General features: G+C 45.9%; 1 protein-coding gene across 1 annotated transcript in view; it reads left to right on the top strand.

Annotated features, from left to right (window-relative positions):
* COG4 (component of oligomeric golgi complex 4) overlaps window positions 1–21113 on the top strand; it is a 146154-nt gene that overhangs the window by 87859 nt on the left and 37182 nt on the right. Inside the window, exons 10-11 of the mRNA XM_086945279.1 lie at window positions 8433–8551; window positions 14367–14533. Coding sequence (XP_086801405.1) covers window positions 8433–8551; window positions 14367–14533 — 286 coding nt within the window. The remainder of the gene's footprint in view (window positions 1–8432; window positions 8552–14366; window positions 14534–21113) is intronic.

Raw genomic sequence — 21113 nt, 5'->3', positions numbered from 1 at the left:
CAACTGCCCCCTGGTTTTCCGTCGATCTGAGGCTTCTCAGACAAACTTGCAGACAGAAGGAACGTAGGTGGCGTAAATCCTGGGATCTCAAGGATAGAGAAGGCTATAAGAGCCAACTACGTGAGTACAAAAAGAGAGTCATTAAGGAAAAACAGGATTATTTTTCCAATTTAACCTGTTCTTTAACATCCTCCAAAGAGCTCTTCAAAATAGTGGACTCTTTGTGCTCTCTCCAGGCCCCCGATCCTGTAGTAGCTTCCCAGGAGCTATGCAATGATATATCAGACTTTTTCTACAAAAAGATAGATGATATCTACATAGCTCTAAAGTCGCAGGGGAACTCGCTTAATGCTGAGGATTTCTCCCAAATTAAACGTCTGGAAGCTTGGACTAAAGAATCCTCTCACTCCCTTGATCATTTCCCTGCCCTCTCGCTAGAGGATCTTAATAGCCTGTTGGACAAAACTAAATCGTCATCTCCACTCGATCCAGTTCCTCTGAAAGTACTGAAGAACTGCAGAGAGATCATTCTTCCTTCAATGCTGGAAGTCATGAATGGAGCATTGGAACAGGGCATCTTCCCGTCACTTTGGAAGAAAGCCATCGTGAAGCCGCTGCTGAAAAAGACCACCCTGGAGTACTGAAGAACTTTAGACCCATCTCTCTGCTGCCGGCCCCTGCTAAGATGTTGGAGACCCATTTGAATTTCCATCTTTCAAACTTCCTCGATACCTCTGGTTTCTTGGACGGGTCCCAACATGGCTTTAGAAAGCTGCATAGCACGGAGTCTGCTTTGACGAAAGTCATGGACAACATCCGCAGAAAAGTGGATTTGGGTCTAACCACCGTACTGGTGCTGCTGGATCTTTCAGCAGCATTTGACACCCTGTCTCCCCTTACTTTAACAACTAGGTTAAGGGAGGCAGGGGTAGAAGGACCGGCACTCAGTCTCCTGAGCTCCTTTCTTCAACAACGAGAGCAGCGTGTCATGCTAGGTGAATACCTCTCCCCCGCTAAGTCTTTGCAATGTGGGGTGCCACAGGGGTCGGCATTGAGTCCGACCCTGTTTAACATCTACGTGGCCCCACTTGCAAGACTAGTAAGATCTCAGGGGATGGAGGTAGTGTCGTATGCCGACGACACGCAGATTATGGTATCCCTGACTCACTCTGTGGGTGAAACCGCTTCTAACTTTAGGGCCTGCATGCAACTTGTTGCAGAGTGGATGATTGCCAACTCCCTAAAGTTGAACGGGGACAAGACAGAGGTCCTGGTCTTTGGCAAGGACCAGGGCATATGGTCAGATGATTGGTGGCCTCCTTCTTTAGGTAGCTGCCCAACACCAACACAATCTGCCAGGAACCTAGGCGTCATCTTCGACACCCAGCTCTCCATGGAGCTTCAGGTCAACAGAACGGTGGCTACCTGTCGGGGAGTCATCAAGACCTTGAAAAGAATCGTACACTACTTGTCCCCTCAGGCACGGAAACAGGTGGTGATCGCCCTTGTTGGCTCAAGGCTTGATTACTGCAACTCAGTGTACGCCGGGGCCAACAAGGGCCTGCTTCAGCGTTTGCAGGTCATACAAAACGCGGCAGCGCGGTTTGCTCTCGCTTTGCCCTGGCTGGCCTCGATGACCTTAGCGAGGAAGAACCTCCACTGGCTCCCCATCCCCTCAAGGATCACTTTTAAACTCCTCTGCCTTACATATAAGGCTTTAACTGCAGGCCCGGCTGATGCCCTTGGATCACTTCTCTCTAGATACGTTCCGAGTAGATGTCTCCGATCCAGTGAGCTTAATCAACTGGTAATTCCCAGAGCCAAGAAGGCTAGATGGGGGAGCAAAGCTTTTTCCATACTGGCTCCTCTGATGTGGAATTCACTCCCCCTGGAAATCAAAACACTGCCCTCCCTTGACCTCTTTAGGAAATCATTGAAAACTTGGCTCTTTATCAATGCTTACCAGTAGGCTCTGTTTCTTTTCGCTTACAGTCATTATTTGGATTAGGCGCCTTGACGCCCATTGGGCATAGCTGCGCAATATAAATAATGTTTCATTCATTCATTCATTCAAGATCTTGGGAAAGGGGACGCTCCATAAGGATTATTTCATGATCAATAACTGAATTAGCTCTAATAATTAAGTTATCCAGTGTCCCTACCAGGTATCCACCCAAAGTCACCGCCTTGCTCCTGCTTTCATGGCCCTCCATTATTCAGGCACTGATAGTAAAACAAACAGGTACTTACAGGGCGCCGGGACAACCGCAATATGACAGGCCAGATGAAAGAGCGGTGGCCCTGTCCGGTCTCCTCCGGGCTGGAACGGGCTTAAACAGGCCCACCCTTGGCCCGGAGCGCATCCCGCGAGGCGGGGAATAGGCGTGATTTAAATAGTAGATAGGAGGAGGGCGGTTAGAGGACCCAGCTGTATGTAGTTCTCAGACTGCTGGTCCTCGCAGTCCCGTTCTGTAATCCTCAATGTCCCAGAGTTAAAGCAGCAAACACCACACTGCTGCTAGCGGCAGTACATTTGACTGTTTTGCATTAAATATGGTGGCTTATTTCTCGCTTTCCTGATTTAAGCATACAGAATGAAAGTAGTCCTCTGTTAATTTATGGAATTATGGTTTGGCTATACTCTTCCAATAAGAAACTTACAATTGTAGAGGAGTAGGGTGGGAATAGATTTTTTGGCCTACAGCAAGATACTCCATTTGTGGCAGTTGGACAGAAGAAATTAGTGCTTGCCAGGATACTTTTTTTTAAAAATTATTTTTATTTATGATTTTGCAGAGACAACAGTTATCCTCCGTAATAAAGAATAATCGCAGGCATTAGCAGCACATAGCAGGTAGAACAATGTAAAATGAGCATATAGAGTCTATCATAAAAGAAAATATCAGGACAGTTTGATCTGGGAGGCGGATCAGTGCATATATCAAGCAATTCAGAACATCTTAACACCGCATTATTATAACAACATCAGAGGCGGAACGGCACCAAAAGGACAACTCACAGTCCAGGCTCAGGGGACTAGACCGTGTGTAGATGGAACCAATTAGTGCCTTCCACCCCCTTTTTGTAAATCGTTTTTGGCCACTATAGGTGTGGCAGGGTATACTCAGACATGAGTCCCTTTCTCACTGCTCCATCAGGATTCAAGCAAGCCGGGCCGAAGAAGGCTGAAATGCCAGAAACCGGTCCCCGGTAGCTTGTCTCTTTTCTGGTGAAGAATTGGCTTGGTAGTTTAGTCTGCCCTGTTCCCATGATGCACTGGGCCAGGGACAGACTGATTTGCATATAGCCAGGTTCTGAGCTGGGATGGGGCAGTGAGATAAATAACGGTGATGGATCAAGCCCTGATCCTTGGACTGGGTAAGAGTGGTCTGTTTAACTCAGACACTCTGTTCATCACCACCCCCTTTTTGTAAATCGTTCCAGGATACTTGACATTTGTATGTTATATTTTCTATCTTGCACAAATGTATCCAAGAGCAGGAAATAATGAGTTTTACTAACGTATTAACCTTAGCAGTGAATGGTGCAAGTAGATTTGTTTTCCCTGTGAGTATGTTGACAGGTTAATGACTAAATTGCATACTGAAAAATGTTAGACATCTCCTGCATACTATCCTTTGAATGTGCAACTGTCTTTACTAAACTTCGTGCACCCAAAGCTGTTTTATAAATCTACCCATTTGAAATACAAGATTCAACTTGCATTTTAGGTTGGAGCTAGTTTAGGTTTTAACAGTTGAACATATCTTTAGTCAAGTCAAGTCAAGTCAGATAATTTATATAGCGCACTACATACCCAGAGGGTCTCACGGCGCTTAGAAAGGGGAGGAGGATTACTTGTCAAATATCCACGTTTTAAGTTGCTTTCTGAATGCTAGGTGGTTCTGGGTAAGGCGAAGGTAAGCGGGGAGTGAGTTTCATGTTTTAGCAGCTAGGTATGAGTAGGATCTGCCTCCCATGGTGGTCTTGTTGATGCGAGGTACAGTGGCGAGGGCTTGGCTGGAAGAACGTAGTTGGCGGGAGGGGGTGTAGAAGGACAGTCGTGAGTTGAGGCATTCTGGTCCGATGTCGTAGAGTGATTTGTGTGCGTGGGTTAGCAGTCGGAAAGTGATTCTCTTATTGACGGGTAGCCAGTGGAGGTCTTTCAGGTGACCAGAGATGTGTTTGTTGCGCGGGATGTCTAATATGATTCTGGCTGAGGCGTTTTGGATTCGTTGGAGTTTCTTCTGGAGTTTAGCGGTAGTACCTGCGTAGAGGGTGTTTCCGTAGTCCAGTCGGCTCGTGACCAGAGCATGGGTGACTGTTTTCCTTGTTTCGGTGGGGATCCAGCGAAAAGTTTTTTTGAGCATGCGGAGAATGTTGAAGCAGGATGAGGATACGGCGCTGACTTGTCTGTTCATTGAGAGTGAAGAATCCAGGATGACGCCTAGGTTCCGTGCGTGGTCTGTCGGGATGGGTGCTTTTCCAAGGGCTTCCGGCCACCAAGAGTCGTCCCATGCAGAGGGGGATGTACCTAAGATGAGGACTTCTGTTTTGTCTGAGTTCAGTTTCAGACGGCTTTGTTTCATCCATTCGGCAACTTCTTTCATTCCTTCGTGTAGGTTAGTTTTGGCGGTGCTGGGGTCATTGGTGAGAGAAAGGATTAGTTGAGTGTCATCCGCGTAGGAGATGATGTTGAGGTTGTGTTGGCGGGCGATGGCCGCGAGGGGGCTCATGTATACGTTGAAGAGGGTGGGGCTGAGTGAGGATCCTTGTGGTACGCCACAGATGACTTCAGTGGCCTCCGATTTGAATGGTGGAAGGCGGACTCTCTGGGTTCTTCCGGTGAGGAACGAGGTGATCCATTCAAGTGCTTTTCCTTGTATTCCGATGTTATTGAGGCGTTGTAAGAGGGTGCTGTGGCAGACTGTGTCGAATGCTGCAGAGAGGTCGAGGAGGATGAGGGCGACTGTGTCTCCATTGTCCAGTAGAGTTCGAATGTCGTCTGTTGCTGCGATGAGGGCGGTCTCAGTGCTGTGTTTTGCTCGGAAGCCAGATTGTGAGGAGTCGAGTGATTTGTTGGCTTCGAGGAAAGCGGCGAGCTGGTTGTTGACAGCTTCCTCGATGACTTTGGCCGGGAATGGAAGGAGCGAAATGGGGCGGTAATTTTTGAGTTCGGTGGGGTCCGCTGTGGGTTTTTTCAGAAGGGCGGTGAGTTCAGCGTGTTTCCAGTCTTCCGGGAAGGAGGCGGAGTTGAAGGAGCAGTTGATGACGTCTCGGAGGTGCGGTGCTATGACGGAGTCTGCTTTGTTGAAGATGTGGTGAGGACATGGGTCTGTGGGGGATCCTGAGTGGATGGAATTCATCAGGCGGATTGTGTCCTCAGTGGAGATTGGGTTCCAGTCGTTAAGGGTGTTCACGGGGGGAGAATGTTCAGCAAATGGTTGGATGGGTTGGTCTCCGGGTTGGTTGTCGAAGCTGTTGTGGATGTCTGCAATCTTGTTGTGGAAGAATGAGGCTAGGGAGTCGCAGAGGGCTTGAGAGGGGGTGATGTCGTTGGAGTTGGCCGAGGGATTGGAAAATTCCTTGACGATGTTGAAAAGTTCCTTGCTGTTGTGGGTGTTGTTGTCAAGTCGATCCTTGAATGCTGTTTTCTTGGCCTTTCGGATTAGTTGGTGGTGAGTGCGGGTGGCGTTTTTGAAGGCGTCCTTGGTGCTAGTGGTTGGGTCTTTTTTCCAGGCCTTTTCAAGGGAGCGGCAGAGTTTCTTGGACTTCTTAAGATCATCGTTGAACCATGAGGCCTTCTTGCTGCCAGGTTTGCTTTGACGTTTTTTCAGTGGTGCTAAGGTGTCGGCGGTGTTGGATAACCATAGTGTGAGGTTGGCGGCGGCTTGGTTTGGGTTAGAAGAGTGGGCTGGGGTGTTTAGAAGGAGCGATGCGGAGATCTGGTCGGTGGTGATTTTGTTCCAGTTTCTTTGCAGAGTTGGTTGGAGGTGGTTGGTGGGTTTTGGCTTGTTGTAGGTGAAGTGAACGCAGCTGTGGTCAGTCCAGAGGAGATCCGTAGTGTGGCTGAAGGAGATATGATTGCTGGAGGAGAAGATGGGGTCGAGTGTGTGACCTGCGATGTGGGTGGGGGAAGTGACTAGTTGTTTAAGTCCGAGGTTGGCGAGGTTGTCCAGGAGGGTGGTGGTGTTGCGGTTGTTGATCTTTTCAAGGTGAAAGTTGAGGTCTCCCAGAAGGATGTAGTCTTTGGAGGGGAGCGCGTGTGGAGTGATGAAGTCCGTGATGTCTTCACTGAATTTTGCGCGGGGTCCTGGTGGTCTGTAGAGGAGGGTGCCTCTGAGTGTGGTCTTGGGGTCGATGTGGATTTGGAAGTGAAGGTGTTCGGAGTTGGCGTCAGAGCTGGTTGAGATGCGGATAGATTTCTTATGGACGATAGCGATTCCTCCTCCTGTGTGGCCGGTACGGTCCTTGCGTGTGATCTTATAGTCTTCAGGGATGGCAATGGTGATGTCTGGGGCGGAGGAGGCGTTCATCCATGTTTCTGTTAGGAAGGCGACGTCTGGAGAGATGGTGTCTAGTAGATTCCATAGGTCAATGGCATGTCTGTGGACCGAGCGGGTGTTGAGAAGGATGCATTGTAGGTGGTTGGGGTCGGGAGTCTGTGGAGTGGTTGTAGCGGAGTAGTTGTCGGTGCCGCTGAATTTGCAGGAGTAGCAGGAGAAAGGTCCATGGGTGTGTCCAGGAGCTGCTTGGACGCAGTTGGGGGCGCGACCGGGGTTAAGGGCTAGGAGGGTTGCGGCATCGTTGGTAATGCGGGAGGGCTGGGCAGCGCGAGGGGCAGGGGGTCTGGCGCTGGGCGCGGTCCAGGCGCGGACGGGCTTAGACGGGCTTACCTTTGGCGCACCTTCGGCGCGAATTGGGCGCGGTCGCTGCGCGTGAACGCTGCGCGCGGGGACTCCTGTCATATGTGGAGGGGGAGGGGCGAGGGCGTCTCAGCTGGGAGGCGGGGCGGGCTAAGTATGAGGACAACAACAACAAAATGGAGGGCGCTAGGGGGAATACGCTAAAAGTGCAGGAAAGTCGCGCTGGCAATCTTAATCCTGAAATAAACAAAGCGGCATACAAAGCGCACAGCAGGCAATTGATTTTTCACAGTTTCCAGCCCAAAGCGCAACACAACGATACCGGAGCCAAAGGGAGCGACCACTCAGCTGGGGAGCGTAGAGTGAGTCACCGCGCTTCCAGGTAACGGAGCGCTGTTGTAGTCTGTGGGAGGGCGTCTCAGCTGGGAGGCGGGGCGGGCTAAGTATGAGGACAACAACAACAAAATGGAGGGCGCTAGGGGGAATACGCTAAAAGTGCATTCCATTAAGGTTCTTCTTATTTTATTGTCTGTAAAATCACTACTAAGGAGCAGTAGACATTTAGACTCCCTTTGTACAATACATTTAACATTATGAATCATTTTGATCAAATTACATATTTTTTAATGAGTGCGCCAGATAATTGTTTGCATGAATATTGTTGGCATTATTGATGCAATTTGGATATGCCAACTAAGCCTCTCTGACCGTATAATACACATTTTGCAATTTTTAAAAAACACTCAAATGCATCAAAGGTATGCAGAGCATATCTTCAGTAGATTCTCATGGTTGTTAGAATTACTTGTTGAACACCCCAACACCTGGCACATAAAAATATCTTTGTTCACTTATTCTCTTCTTCTTAAAGCTGTTCATGGAAACTTTTCACTCTTCAGTCCTTCCTGTTTTTGAGTTGTACTTCCTTGCAATATGCTTTCGCGCCTAGTAGGTATTTAAAAAAAAACTCACATCGGTTTGATTAAACTCGTTATTTCTATTTTTACTTTGGGCTTTTTTTAGCCTTCACTTTAATTTTTCTTGACAGAAAAATGTACTCTGTACTTCAAATGCTGTATTTGGTTGTGGCCTGAGTGTACCCATTACTCTCTGTCCTGGATGCTTTCTGTTTTGCCCTCCTTTCATGTCACTTCCAAGTAGCTTTTTTTAACCCATCCAATCTTGCGAACTACCCAAAATCAAAAGTACGAGATGAGAGGCTCCTTTCAGTGAAGCCTCATTGTAGTTATGAATTAAATGTGAACATTCCATCCCAGCAGCCTATGAAAAGCAAGCCTTCCTTTTAACAGGGACCCCACTTATTATCAGGCATCGGTAGGCTTCAGACACCAAGGTTTAGCTCAGTTGGGCATTATGTCCCCATCAGGAATACTCAGCAGTCAATTCTCCTATTGCCTAGATCGCGGTTTGTGAAAGTGAAACATTCTATACTAGTCTTTACAAGGTCCATTAGCGTTTAATGCTGTCATCCTCAGTTCACCTTTATATCCTGGTTTCTCTTTTGGACCCTGTGTGATGCTCAGAATGTCCTTTTTCCCTCTGCAGAGCACACCAAGAGCCTGGAGAAGCTGCTAAACCACTGTCTACTGAGCCGCACAATGCAGGAGCTGATTGGCTATTACATTACCATGGAGGAATACTTCATGAGAGAAACTGTTAATAAGGTAGAGACTTCTGCATGAACCTGGCACAAAGAGGCTTCTTTACCCTGAATATAAAATCACAATAGACCACGTCACTAAAACCACCACTGTAATTGGCCCTATTTCCTCTTTGTGGTGAGTTCTGATTTGAGCATGGAGCTTGAATTTCTCTACAATTTCCGGACTTAGTCTGGAGAGAGGCTGAGGTAATGCTGAGTGCAAGACTGAAGTGCGGGTACTTCATTAGAGCTGATTTCTTAGGAAACAAAATAGGGACTAGATTAGAGATGCAGATGGACCATTTTTTCTTAGAGATCCTCCCTTATGAATTTGTCTTTCGGGAAAGATATCCATCCCATCACATCCTGTAAGTGATGTATCTCCTTGGTTCCTTTATTTAAGGGGGAGGAGAGCTTGGATTTCATGTAGTTTATGAACATATTTGCATGTTGCATTGTCATTAAAAGATAAAGATCATGTCCATAGCTACACAGATTTCCATATGGGCTGTGTTAAAAAAGATCTGATCCTGATTTTTCACAGAGTTTTGTTATGTTAAACAAAAAGGCAAGAATGATCGATCAGCAAATCCCCAAAAATGTATAGTCTCATTTCAACTGGCACAGCATACTATGTACTTTTCCAGTATCTAGCACAAATATTTCTGCAGTATTTCCACAAGTCTGTATGGAACCCATAAACCTTGTTCTCATTCTCTGTTATTATTATTATTATTATTATTATTTACGAATGTGTGAAACTTAATAGTAAACATAAATTAAAGATCCAGAATGTTTTTTTTTGTTAAGATGTAGTATGATTCATCAGCTGAAGAAAAAGAAGGGTTAACATGTCAACTAAGCCTTAAAGTTTAGGTAATTCAGGTTTGCAGCAGGCCAGATTATTAAATTAAGAAGGTTTAGCACAGCATTGCTACCAACTCATTCACAGTACGAGCATTCCCGGTGCATGCATTTATAGGCACTTTGGGTCAAACTGTTTTTCTGTTAAAATTCCAGAAAATAGTGAATGTTTATTTCTTCCTAACATTCCATTTAAACCGGCAAACATAAAATGCAATCATCATTGCAATAATTTCAATGCGTACCTAGTTGCAGTTCTAGCTAATAGTATCCCACTGCTAGGGACGGTGACCACTGTCTTTAGGTAAATATTACGAAAATGTAGACTTAGAAGTTAATTTTAAAAAATCATTTTTAATGAGTAGTGGCCCAGGCAAACTGGCTATACGCCCGATTGCAATAGACGGCCATAAGATGACGGCGGTAAAATCCTTCGTATATTTGTGTTTGGCCTTTGCTGCGAACAGCTCCTGGAATGAGCACTTGGCTCGCGCCAGGACCAAGTTCTCAAAGGCCAAAAACTCGATTTTAAGCATCCCTCGCCCCAAGACGATGGGTGCAGTATTAGCTGTCCAAAGGATTTCTAAACATCAGTGTACCCCGGTAGCGACCTATGGTGCTGAGATATGGAGGACAGTCAGCTGCTCTGGTCTACAGCAGGAGGAGAATAGATTCTGCAGAAAAATACTGAATGTCCCTATTTCAACCTCCCATTACATATCTCATAAAGAGCTCAATATTAATTTTATTACTGATTTTATTAGGGCTCGTCCAGCACTTATGTGGATTGCTGTATGGAAGAACGAAGCAGCCACCCTGACCCAGTCAATAATAAAAGATTGCTTCGGTTGTGCTACGGGCCTAGATATCCCGTGGTTGGGTGGAGTGTTGAGCAGTTTGCGCAGTATTAATATGGAAAGTATTTTTGGGGCCCTTCACTTGCTGCTTTAGTCGCAAAAAAGGATGTGCAGAATGCTCTGTACTCCTTATATAAGACCGAGCATGAAGCAGCAGAGGCCAGCAAAACTACTGTGCGTAACTATATGGCCATTGAACATTATAGGTTCCCACTCCACATCTATTTGTTACTACTGATGACCCGCTGGGAGACAAGTTTACTGTTCCGTTTAAGGGCTGGCACAATTCGTTTTGCATTCTCCTTCCCACTTGGTTATAGTTCCAATTTAAACTCAATCCCGTGCCCGTGCGATGGGAGGAGTGAGCAAACTGTAAAGCATTTTATATTCTCCTCCAAATTTTATATCAAATATTTTAAACAGTTTATATGCTTGTATTTTAATAAGAGAAGACCAATTAGCTTAGAGGCAGCATTTGATTCCATGTTAACCTTAGATGATGAGGATCTTATTTTTCGCACTTGCACTTTTCTAAAAACGGCAGTAAGGGCACGCAGATCCATGGTTGAAGACTGAGAGTGATGTAAATAGTTTTGTACTGTGATGATCCTAAATTTTGCACTAAGTCACTTATGATCAGTATAATGAATGTATTTAGACTAATTGCCCGGCTAAAATTTTAACATGTATGTAAAGTGTTTTATATTGTGCTTTTATGGGTACTGTGGTACCCGAATAAAGATTGACTGACTGACTGACTGACTAGGTAAATATTACATTTGGTGTAGGCTTAACAGTTCTTATAGCATTCATAATAAATTGTGGATGTAGGAAATCTTTGAGTTAATACACATTTAGGACAACTAAAACATGGGCAAGAGTCTATTCAACAATAAAATCGCAGTTAAAATGAATATGAGTTGAAAATACCCACTTACCCTGATTTGGCAATGCAGGACAGTTTTATAAATTCTAACAATTTGACTTACTATTTCTCAGAGTCATGGTTCAAGTCGTTGAAGCTAGACTTTGGAAATGGAATGGAAATTATATGGTTGTGGATTGTTTAGAAGGAAAAATATTCTCATAGTTGAAATAACATAGATCCGGGGTCTCCAACCGGTCGATCGCGAGCTACCGGTAGCTCGCGGAGACCCCGGGAGTAGCTCGTCCAGCCCTTCGCTCTGATTGGGCATAATGTGTGGATGGGGTGGGCGAAGAGGATGACGCAATGACGCTCCTCTCCTGGAGCTTCCGACTCTCGTGAGAGTCTGACATTACATACTGAAAACGCGCTGGTATCGCACTGACTGCCATTGCGCGAGCAGTAGGAGACGTGACTCCCGCCGCCAGAATCAGCCACTGCAGGTAAGCTCGTTTTGTGTGCCTCTCCCCCACCGATTGTGCCGTTTTTCGTGCCTTTTTTGTTAAAATATGCCTCACATCTGGTGCCCCTCTGTCCAGCAGCCAGGGCCCCTCCCGCTGACCCCCGCTCGGGCTGCTCTGCTGCCCCGCTCCCTCCCTTCTCAGTAGCCAGGGCCCCCTCCCTCGCTGCCCCAGCCCGGGCTGCTGTTTTGGCCTCCTCCTTGCTTCCGCTCCTATTCCCCTCCCGGGCTGCTGTTCCCTCGCCCTCCTCCCTGCGACGGAGCTAGTCTAACACGCTGCAGTTTATTTCTTGTCGGGCACACAGAGCTCAAGGAAACCTTATAGCGAAATTGTTCGCAGCAGGCGTGCAACACCTCAGCACCCCCCCCCCCCCCGAAATTTGGCTCTAGTTGGCTGCCTGGTTCACAGAGCCGCCTGTAAAGTATGGCGCTGTTGACGCATAAAGATATTCAGTAGATTTAAAAGTCACCATAATTGACAGGGAGTTTCTGATCTAAATAGTTGCACACATTTTTTATGTGCACAAAGATTTAAGGAACATTGCGCAAGTGTGCCTCGTGCTAGGAGCAGAAACTGCAGTGAGCATCACAGTGTGTCACCAAAACAGCGAGTGCACAAAACATCTGCTTCCACATATCTGGGAGGTGAACTCATCACGCTGAAGTGACTGTGAATGTATAGTGCAGGAATCTCATGTGCTGACTCTGGAAACACCTGCCTGACATGCCCTGCCAATAAAAATGTCTTGTAGTGCATTGTACTGGATCTTGTCAGCGCTTGCAAGTTGTGTGGAGTGGAAGAAACGAGGTCAAGTGCCGGATGTGGGGTGAAAAGGGGATCTGCCGTTCTTTCACGCACCTGTGTGTTTGGAAGGTGATACTCCGCCCCATGCACAAAGAAAGGGGTGGGGGGGGGCATTACCTTCCAACACTTGAAGGACTTCAATGTGTTGCCTTCTCTTACACACTGTGAAGGGGGGAGTTTGCCAACATTTCTGCGCCTTGAAAAGTAGTGGAGGTCTACACGCTCCTGAAACATGAGGAGGGGTGTTCAAGCTTCTGAGCACTATGCTGCTTAGTAGGATCAGTCAGCGGTGACACGCGGAATGCGTGGGAAATCCCTAACCAAGCACGCCCGGGCAGATCTTATATAAGATGAGCCTGCGCGTGCACAACGTGGGGGTGGGCATCCATTCTTGCACGACAGAGGAGAAGCTTACAATGATTATTTCAATGACCACTATTACTGGAAGGTCTTAATTTTGGACCTATTAATTAAAATGACTTAAAGCGTCACAAATCCAAAGTCATTCCTTTTGGTGTTCTAGGGAACTCTTAAGTCAGGCCTGTCTTGGGTATTTTGTTTAAACCACAGTATGGGCTCTGATGAAATTAGGCTTAAAGTCAATGAAACTGGGCGTGGGGGGGTCTCTCGATAAAATGCGCAAGTTGATTCGGGTTCAGTAGCTCACGACGATTTTCACTGGCCAGAAGTAGCTCAGACTACACAAAAGGTTGGAGACCCCTGACATAGATCTTTTTGTTTATGTTGAGACCCAGATTTCTCCACAGTCCCAAACCTTTCAAAATAAGCTCTTGGTACTGAGTAAAACTGATTTTGAAATAAACCCTCAAGCAAAATACCACTGGAGCGTAAGCTGCTATATTTATGGCTTGAAGGTGTGTTTCCTTTCTAAATGGCACATGAAGAGAGTGCACTCTTAAGCACTTTTCTTCCAACCTGTCCAAATTAAATTGCTACCCCCAGCAGAGTTGCTCCACAGCCATACAATTGTGGATGTATAATCTTGGTTTTGAAAGTTTCATTTAGACCAAGCACCCAAAAATCACCAACGACTGTGTTACATTGATATGCCCTGCCATGTTCTAGTCGGCACGCTTGTATTTTTCTGGCCCTGAATTGTGTTTTCTTAATTCACCTGCTGGTACATGAAGAGACGAGACAGCCATAACATTCATAGATTTGGCAGGTGCCAGCACTTGGTCCTTGTTGCATATATCACTGCAAACCCTCATGAAAAATGTGTGCTTCAAAATAATTTCTTATGAAAAAAGTTGTAAGCAGATTGCACTTAAGTCAGAACACTATGGCATTACGCCTCAGACCATTAGCTCAGATCTTTATCTTACTAATAATTTTGTATTTTAAATCATGTTTACAGATAGATTGAGAACACTGCGCTTGCCTGGCCGTTTTATTCCACCTATTCTTGGAAGGCTGATTCCTTCGATTGTATAACCTTTCTACATGTGATTATTTTTAGCCTTTGGACCACTCACTCTGCCTTGCTGTTTTGTTTGACCACTGACCACTTTGACGTTCTGAACAAGCCTGGCTCCTTTGCTAAGTTTGTTTGTCCTTCTAACCTTGCTGGGCGGTTTCTATACAACTTTGAACTCCCGACCTAGCCTACCTTTTTTGATGGATCCCGCTGACCTCCTGACCTTTCTAGGATCTGTTATTTGAATCCTATGACACCGTGGCATTTCAAAATTCTATTTGTTGACTGTTAATTTCATTTGTTTTACAGAGTGAGGGCTCAGAGCATCTTCTTTGACAGCCTCTTAGGAATGATGTATTCTTATGGACTGTCTAACACTACAGTCTTTTCTATCTCTGCTCTCCGAAGAGAAGCGCTGCTTTCTGCGTCAGTGTGGATGATACTGTAGGTGCTACGTTACCCATATAACTCTCCCCTTTTCTTGACAGGCAGTGGCAATGGACTCATTTGAGAAAGGTCAACTGACCTCCAGTATGGTGGACGATGTTTTCTACATTGTGAAGAAGTGCATTGGGCGGTCCCTGTCCAGTTCCAGTATAGACTGTCTCTGTGCTATGATCAACCACTCTACCACTGTCTTGGAGTCAGATTTCAGGTACCTTGGAAACTAGGGGACCACACTGTAAAAAAGATGAGCAAAGTAACAATTGAGTGCTATAAATGAGGGTGCATAAATTGTGTGCTTTATTTAGCAAATCTTTAGCCTGCTTCTCATTAATCGTTATATGTATTCAGAACCCTAAATTGTCTGAAACCAGCTGAGTAGGTTTACGAAAACATAAAAAATAATTTACAAGTTTCTTTTTAACCAATCCAGCACATCCCCATGTCCAGAGTGATTGTGTAAAGATGTATGTCCAGTCTGTCAGTTTACGGGCAGTAATCTGTTCAAAGTTTCCTTTTTTAAATAGTCCTTTGTGCAGGAGGGGTTTTAAATTTGCACACAAACATAATTTATTGACTGATTTCCATTAGCTATCATTCAGGAAGACGGCCTTCCCAAATGGCATTGCAGCAGTGCACTTTGGCAAGTAGTCTAGGCGAACAGGAAGGTGAGCAAAGAAGATGAATGTTCCATATTTTCAGAGATGAGCTGCACAGGTGCAGCCCAGTGTAGCATAGATCTGTGTGCACTAAAGAAAACCTGGGGCTGAATTACCATGAGCACACCCAGGCATGTGGCCCGCTACCTGCAATCCTAGGTCAGTTTGGTACCACATGCTTTTGCAACCCTTTGCTTTACAGTTCGCACCAGTGCAATTTTAGGCAGGCCTACCGTCATTTGCATGGGGATGTGATCCTGCAAAAATTTGTAACCACATTGTCTTCGTGCCCGCGCCATATTATAGCTGCAGGGGAAAAGGAGAAAACAGGATGCGCACTGACTGTCCCACATGGAAGTGGTGCACAGATAGTACATTCATCAGGGCAAACCTAGAAAGCGGGAAAAGAGGGTACTATGGACCGCCCCAAACAACCCCCTTAGAGCAGATTCAGTCACTCACTGCAGCTTGCTACATCCGGATCTCCCCCCACCCTTTCAAATGCAAGCTGTTTGGGGCCTTCAGATTGAATGGTGGATGGCTGCTTCAAAAAGCTGGTCCACCTGTAACTATGTGCTGCTTTCAGGGCAAGTGAGAGTTTGTGGCTGCACTGACAGCAATACTTTCATTGTGATATGACGCACCGACCTGGACCACTTAGGTGTTTGTAGAAAAGTGAGCCTTTTTGGCATGGTCACCCCAGATTTTTCATGGAAATTGACGTAATTTTGACTAAAGTGTACTGGGTTCTTTCTAACCAGGTCCCCCAGTGCCAATGCACTGTTGAAGTCTACACTACAAGCGAGGTGTGCTGCATTGGGGCCAGTACCCCAGGTATTAGTGCAGGGGGCTCCGGTTGGTCCAGGCGTCTTCACACTTGGTTGGGAGGCAGATCTGGCCTCCTGGAGATGGTGCCCTCTTCTTGGGCGACTGCTGTGTCTGTGGACCCAGTAAACAGCAGGAGGGCGATCCAGACATTGTGGTCTGTGCCTGCAGGTTGCAGGGAAGTGGCTCCTCTACTTCAAGGGAGATACTGATGGCTTGGCAAAGTGCTGGAGGCCTCAGAGGCTTTTTGAGGATGCCCAGCTGCAGGGTGAGTTGGTTTGTCGCGTTTGTCGAGACAGGACCTGGCAGGTAGGGTTTGGTGCCAACGTCCACCAGTAGTCCACAGTTCTCGTTTCTTCGGCTCTTCTTGGTCCTTCTTCTTCTTGTGTCAGGGGAACCTGAGTTCTTGGTGTCAGGGGGCCACCTAAGTACTTAATTTCGGGGTATTAAGGGGAGAGAAAGGTAGTAGCCAATGGGCTACTTACTCTTGCAGTCACTACACCCACTATATGACCACTTTCTGTGGGGAGTGACTATAACCCTGTCCCAGAGTTCCTAATTCCACCAAAATCTAATGGTGGAACCCTTCTTTCGTGGAGTACATATGGCCGCCCACCTTAGGTATGTCTGGCCTGGTAGTGCAACATGCCTACGTGCATATCTAAATTCCTACCTGTCCTGGTGCCAAATGGGCCTTTGGGCAGGGGGTGGCATCTCCCAGGTCTGGGGAAAGCCGAGGCCACATATCAAAGGAAGCAGGGGCTTTGAAGTCCCTGGCCTTGGTATGCAGATTCACTAGCCATCCTGCTGGAGGAGGTGCGAACACCTTCTTCCGTAGTAGGCATTTTTTCTGAACTCCGAGAGCGCAGGCTCTCCCCTGCAGGGTATCAGAGACCTGTCTGTGGTGGCATGCTGGACAATACCAGTCAGCCAGTACACTAAAGGCTGGTAGGTTTTCAGAGGACACCTCTAAGGTGCCCTCTGGGTACCTGTTTTAATTAATCCACTACTGGCATCAGTATGGATTTATTCAGACAAGGTATTTGAAACCAAACACCATAGGTTTCAATGAAGCCATCATGTAGCTTGTGAACTTGTGATGACCAGTGCCCAATACATGTACTTCCTGTTCACTTGAACTATCTAGTAATTGAACTAGACAGCACAGGTACCTATCTGCTCAAGCAGATATGCCCTCACAGAGTGCAGCATGCCTTATGGCTGATTTACATATATTTCCTGCGGTGTCTGGTGACATGGCACACAGGGTGTGCGCCATGTCGTGTTTTCACTTTTGTCTGCACCATTTTATGCAGACTGCCATGGTGGGTCCCTTAGGGTGTCACAATACATACTGCAGCCCTTAGGGACCCTCTTTAGTATCTAGGGCCTAGGCATTGGGGATACCATTTTCTAGGGACTTACAAGGGTGCTAAAGGTCTTGCTAGTTGTGGAACAATTGCACAGTTACCTTGTTTTGGAGAAAGAACACTGGCACTGGGGACCTGGTTAGCAGGGACCCAGTGCACTCCAGTCGAAGTTGCATTAAGGACCAGGTAAAAAAATGGTGGTGACCATTTCAACAAGCATTTGCAATGCAATAGGTCTCGCATTAGCAAAGTTTGAGCTATTGATATTGTAAATGACACATTTTTTATTTATGTGTTGGTTTTGAAAATAGCAAAATTAATAGCTTTGTCATTTACAATGCCAATAGTTTTAACTTTCGCAAATGTGACACCTATAGCATTTGTAATGCATTATGTGTTGTATTTACGTGACTTAGATGTATTGATATTGCAAATAACAATAGTTTTTTAATTTTTTTAATAATTAATACTTAAATTAAAGTTATTGTAATTTATAATGGCAATAGCTTAAACTTTTGTAAATAACTTTTGTGAAGATTATGTTCAGTTTGAACTGGTGGAATACACAAGGGAGGAGGGAGGGGACATGAGGGAGGGTGCGTGGGTGGCTGAAACAATTGACAGTATGAGGTGAAAGTTAAAAGTTGTGCATGGGGTTGTGCACTGTTGTATAATGGTGCACGGAGAGAGGTGCGCTCTTGTGTGCACAGTGATATCCTGCTATATCCCATATCTATGCTGAATCTGTCCCTGCTGCTGCTGAGTGTGCCCCGTTCAGAATCGATGAAAACAAGATACGGGGCTGGGGGCGCCCCCACCGCAAAAAGGAGGCCGTGGGGGTGAAAGCTGGCATCGTTGGGGAAAAGAGGGGTGGCTTTGAGGGGGCGCTGAGGGGGTCGTTGGGGTCCCGGTGAGGGGGGAGAGCCGGGAAGTGCTGCAGCTCTACATAACAAGTTCCATCATCGTGAACAGCAGGAGAAGGTGATTGCGGGATAGGAGAAGAACAAGCTGCTGTGGGGGTTCGGAAAAGAAATAAATTGCTTTGTGAATGTGAAAAATGAAAATAAAAGCGCTTAAAGTGAATGCTAGCTGAGCATGGCTTCTGCTTATTGTAACATATATTAACAAAACCAAAAGCACAAACAGCAGCTAAAGCATAGAGAGCCGCTGTCCCAATTAAGGAGAAAAACGAATTAGTCTATTTTACATGTTTATCCTCATAAAACATACCCCGTTGGTTTTCATAAAACCGGCACAACTGTAATGCGGCTAAATAAACACTTTTGGGGCAAATGATGAGCTGCACCAACCCCACGGCTTTACAGGTACTCCCCAGATTTTTGTTTTGATTTTTAAATCACATCAATAACAAATATAAAAGTTAAATACCGATAAGTGTCTTATTTTGAGAAGGGTTGAAGCTTCTTGCTTAGTTACGCTGTTAATGTCTAGATGCGTATGCGGCTTTAACCGCATCGCTGCGCCGGCTTTTCCCGCTGTGTGCGGCATTTTCGAAATTACCGCGTTACGTGACTAGCTGAGCTCGTCATCCGCACACGGCAGGTAAGCCTGATGACGAGCTGAGCTCGTCATCCGCATCGAAGTGGTAAACGACTTCAAATACCGAATCCCTACATGTACTTTAAAAACACCTAATGAAGGTTTCCAGCAAAGTAACAAGCGAAAACATATGGAGCTTGTTCGGTGTTGCCTGATGTGTGCCGATTGCATACAGGATTACACAAGTATAGTGAGGCAATAGCTAGGAGTTAATTAAACCAACTAACACTTTATGGAGGGAAAGGTAAGCATATAGCCCGCGGACACCGTTGATCCCAAAATCACTGCGGTGAACTTAAGAAATGCAAATGAAAGGCACGGCATGGCTGGAAAGGGCAGCAAAGCAGTTTCAGAAAGAAGGGGAGTTATGGTAAGAGAGAGTGCGAGGGCTGGTGTAGAGTCATGATGAGAGCCGCCATTGTCCCTGCTTTGAAAGTGAAAGCGGGCATGGCATGTTGAGCGCGTGAATGGGAGAAGCTACTCATAAAGCAAAGCGGTTTCACAATAAACTAGTGGTGTGTGTGATTAATGGAAGCGTGCACTGACAACTGGTGGTGATGGCATGTGGTGCGTGTGCCTGGTGGAAGCGTGCACTGATGGCTGGTGGTGTGTATGCCTGGTAGAAGCGTGCACTGACATTTGGTGGTGTGTGCCCTGTGAAAGTGTGCACTGACGGCTGGTGATGTGTGTGCCTGGTGGAAGCATGCACTGACGGCTGGTGATGTGTGTGCCTGGTGGAAGCATGCACTGACGGCTGGTGGTATGTGTGCCTGGTGGAAGCGTGCACTAACGGCTAGTGGTGTGTGTGCATTAGGGAAGCATGCACTAACTGGTGATGATAGCTTGTGGTGTGTGTCTATAGGAAGCGTGTGTGAGAAGTTGTCCTGGTATATGATGTTCGCTATTCTAGTGAGCACCTTGCACCAGTCCAAACAACCCTTATGGTGATGGTTGTAAAGTCAACCTTCTAGACCAGCTATCCTAGAGGTAGCATGGACAAAGCAGTCTTAGGCTTAACTCAAGAGGGCATGTGAAGCCTGCTGTTTTACCATATGCAATCCCTTTAATACCAAATGAAAGGACACCACACAGGATATATATTCAAAATATATATGTATATATTTCTAAACAAACCCCTGAACTCTTTATGAGCACAGAAGCACAAGCGCAAAACAAGTAACTTAATAGAATACACAAAAGTTGCACAATTATGGATAGGGCCGGGTGGCCCGCTAAACCATATTTTAAAAAAGTGGTATAAGTACCACGTCACGAACAATAGTAAGGCCTAGGGCCTTGGGAATCGCTGGGGCTACACTGGACTAACAATGGTTAGGGACCAGGAGGCCCACGGAATGCGTGTGCAGTGTCTAAAGGCACACGCGTGCACACATAGAAGTCAATGGGTGCGTAAAAATGTAAAGTTAAAGGTTTGGGAGTCTTCCTACTGGACTACAACTTAATCACTTGAAACTAGGACACTAGGAGTGTAAACCTTTACTGGGGCATCGTAGTACTCGCGTTACCTAACCCACAGGAAGCGGGTGCATAGGTCCCAAAGTGTGTCGGGTTTCGTCGTGGAGATCTATGAAGCCTTGGAGATAAGATGCTGCAGGCGGCCAGAAGAGAAGAGTCCGGGTGGATCCAAGGGTGGATCGAAGATGTAGAGGACCTGAAAGCAGAGGGGACAGAGTCTGGGTCACTAGCCAGTGACCAGGATTGAACCAGGTGATGTTGTGTTGCAATCAGGTGCTGATGGGAAGCTTGTCTCTGCATGAAAGAATCAAGCTGAACAGCCTGACCTCTGCGCACTGTGGCTCTTACCCTTTTGGGTTAGATCTATACATATTATTGATCGTTTTTCAAAAACATCAAAACAACACCAACTATGATTATGATTGTATCAAATTGTATTGTCAGAACATAATCAACAATTACATTTAGATTCTCATGTAATTTATTCATTTGAAATTATAGTCACATCAGAGTGGCTTTCATCTTACAATTTATGGCCAAAAATTATCGTGCCCAATGCATTTCGGGCCGCACGGCCCTTCGTCGGGGGCAGTACCTGAAAAAAACATAAATATTGTTGTTGCTTGATAAACTGGTCTAACAGCATGCAAAGTTGCAGTGTGACACAACTAATTGTTAACTTATATGTTAAAAAGTCCGAATGGTTAAAGTTAATTATAACATTTAACTGTCAGTTAAATGTTATAATTAACTTTAACCATTCGGACTTTTTAACATATAAGTTAACAATTAGTTGTGTCACACTGCAACTTTGCATGCTGTTAGACCAGTTTATCAAGCAACAACAATATTTATGTTTTTTTCAGGTACTGCCCCCGACGAAGGGCCGTGCGGCCCGAAA

Source organism: Lissotriton vulgaris, chromosome 12 (genome assembly GCF_964263255.1).
Source record: "Lissotriton vulgaris chromosome 12, aLisVul1.2, whole genome shotgun sequence".
Lineage (NCBI taxonomy): Eukaryota > Metazoa > Chordata > Amphibia > Caudata > Salamandridae > Lissotriton > Lissotriton vulgaris.
Note: the sequence above shows the minus strand (reverse complement) of the source record. Positions and strands in the feature narration are given on the sequence as shown.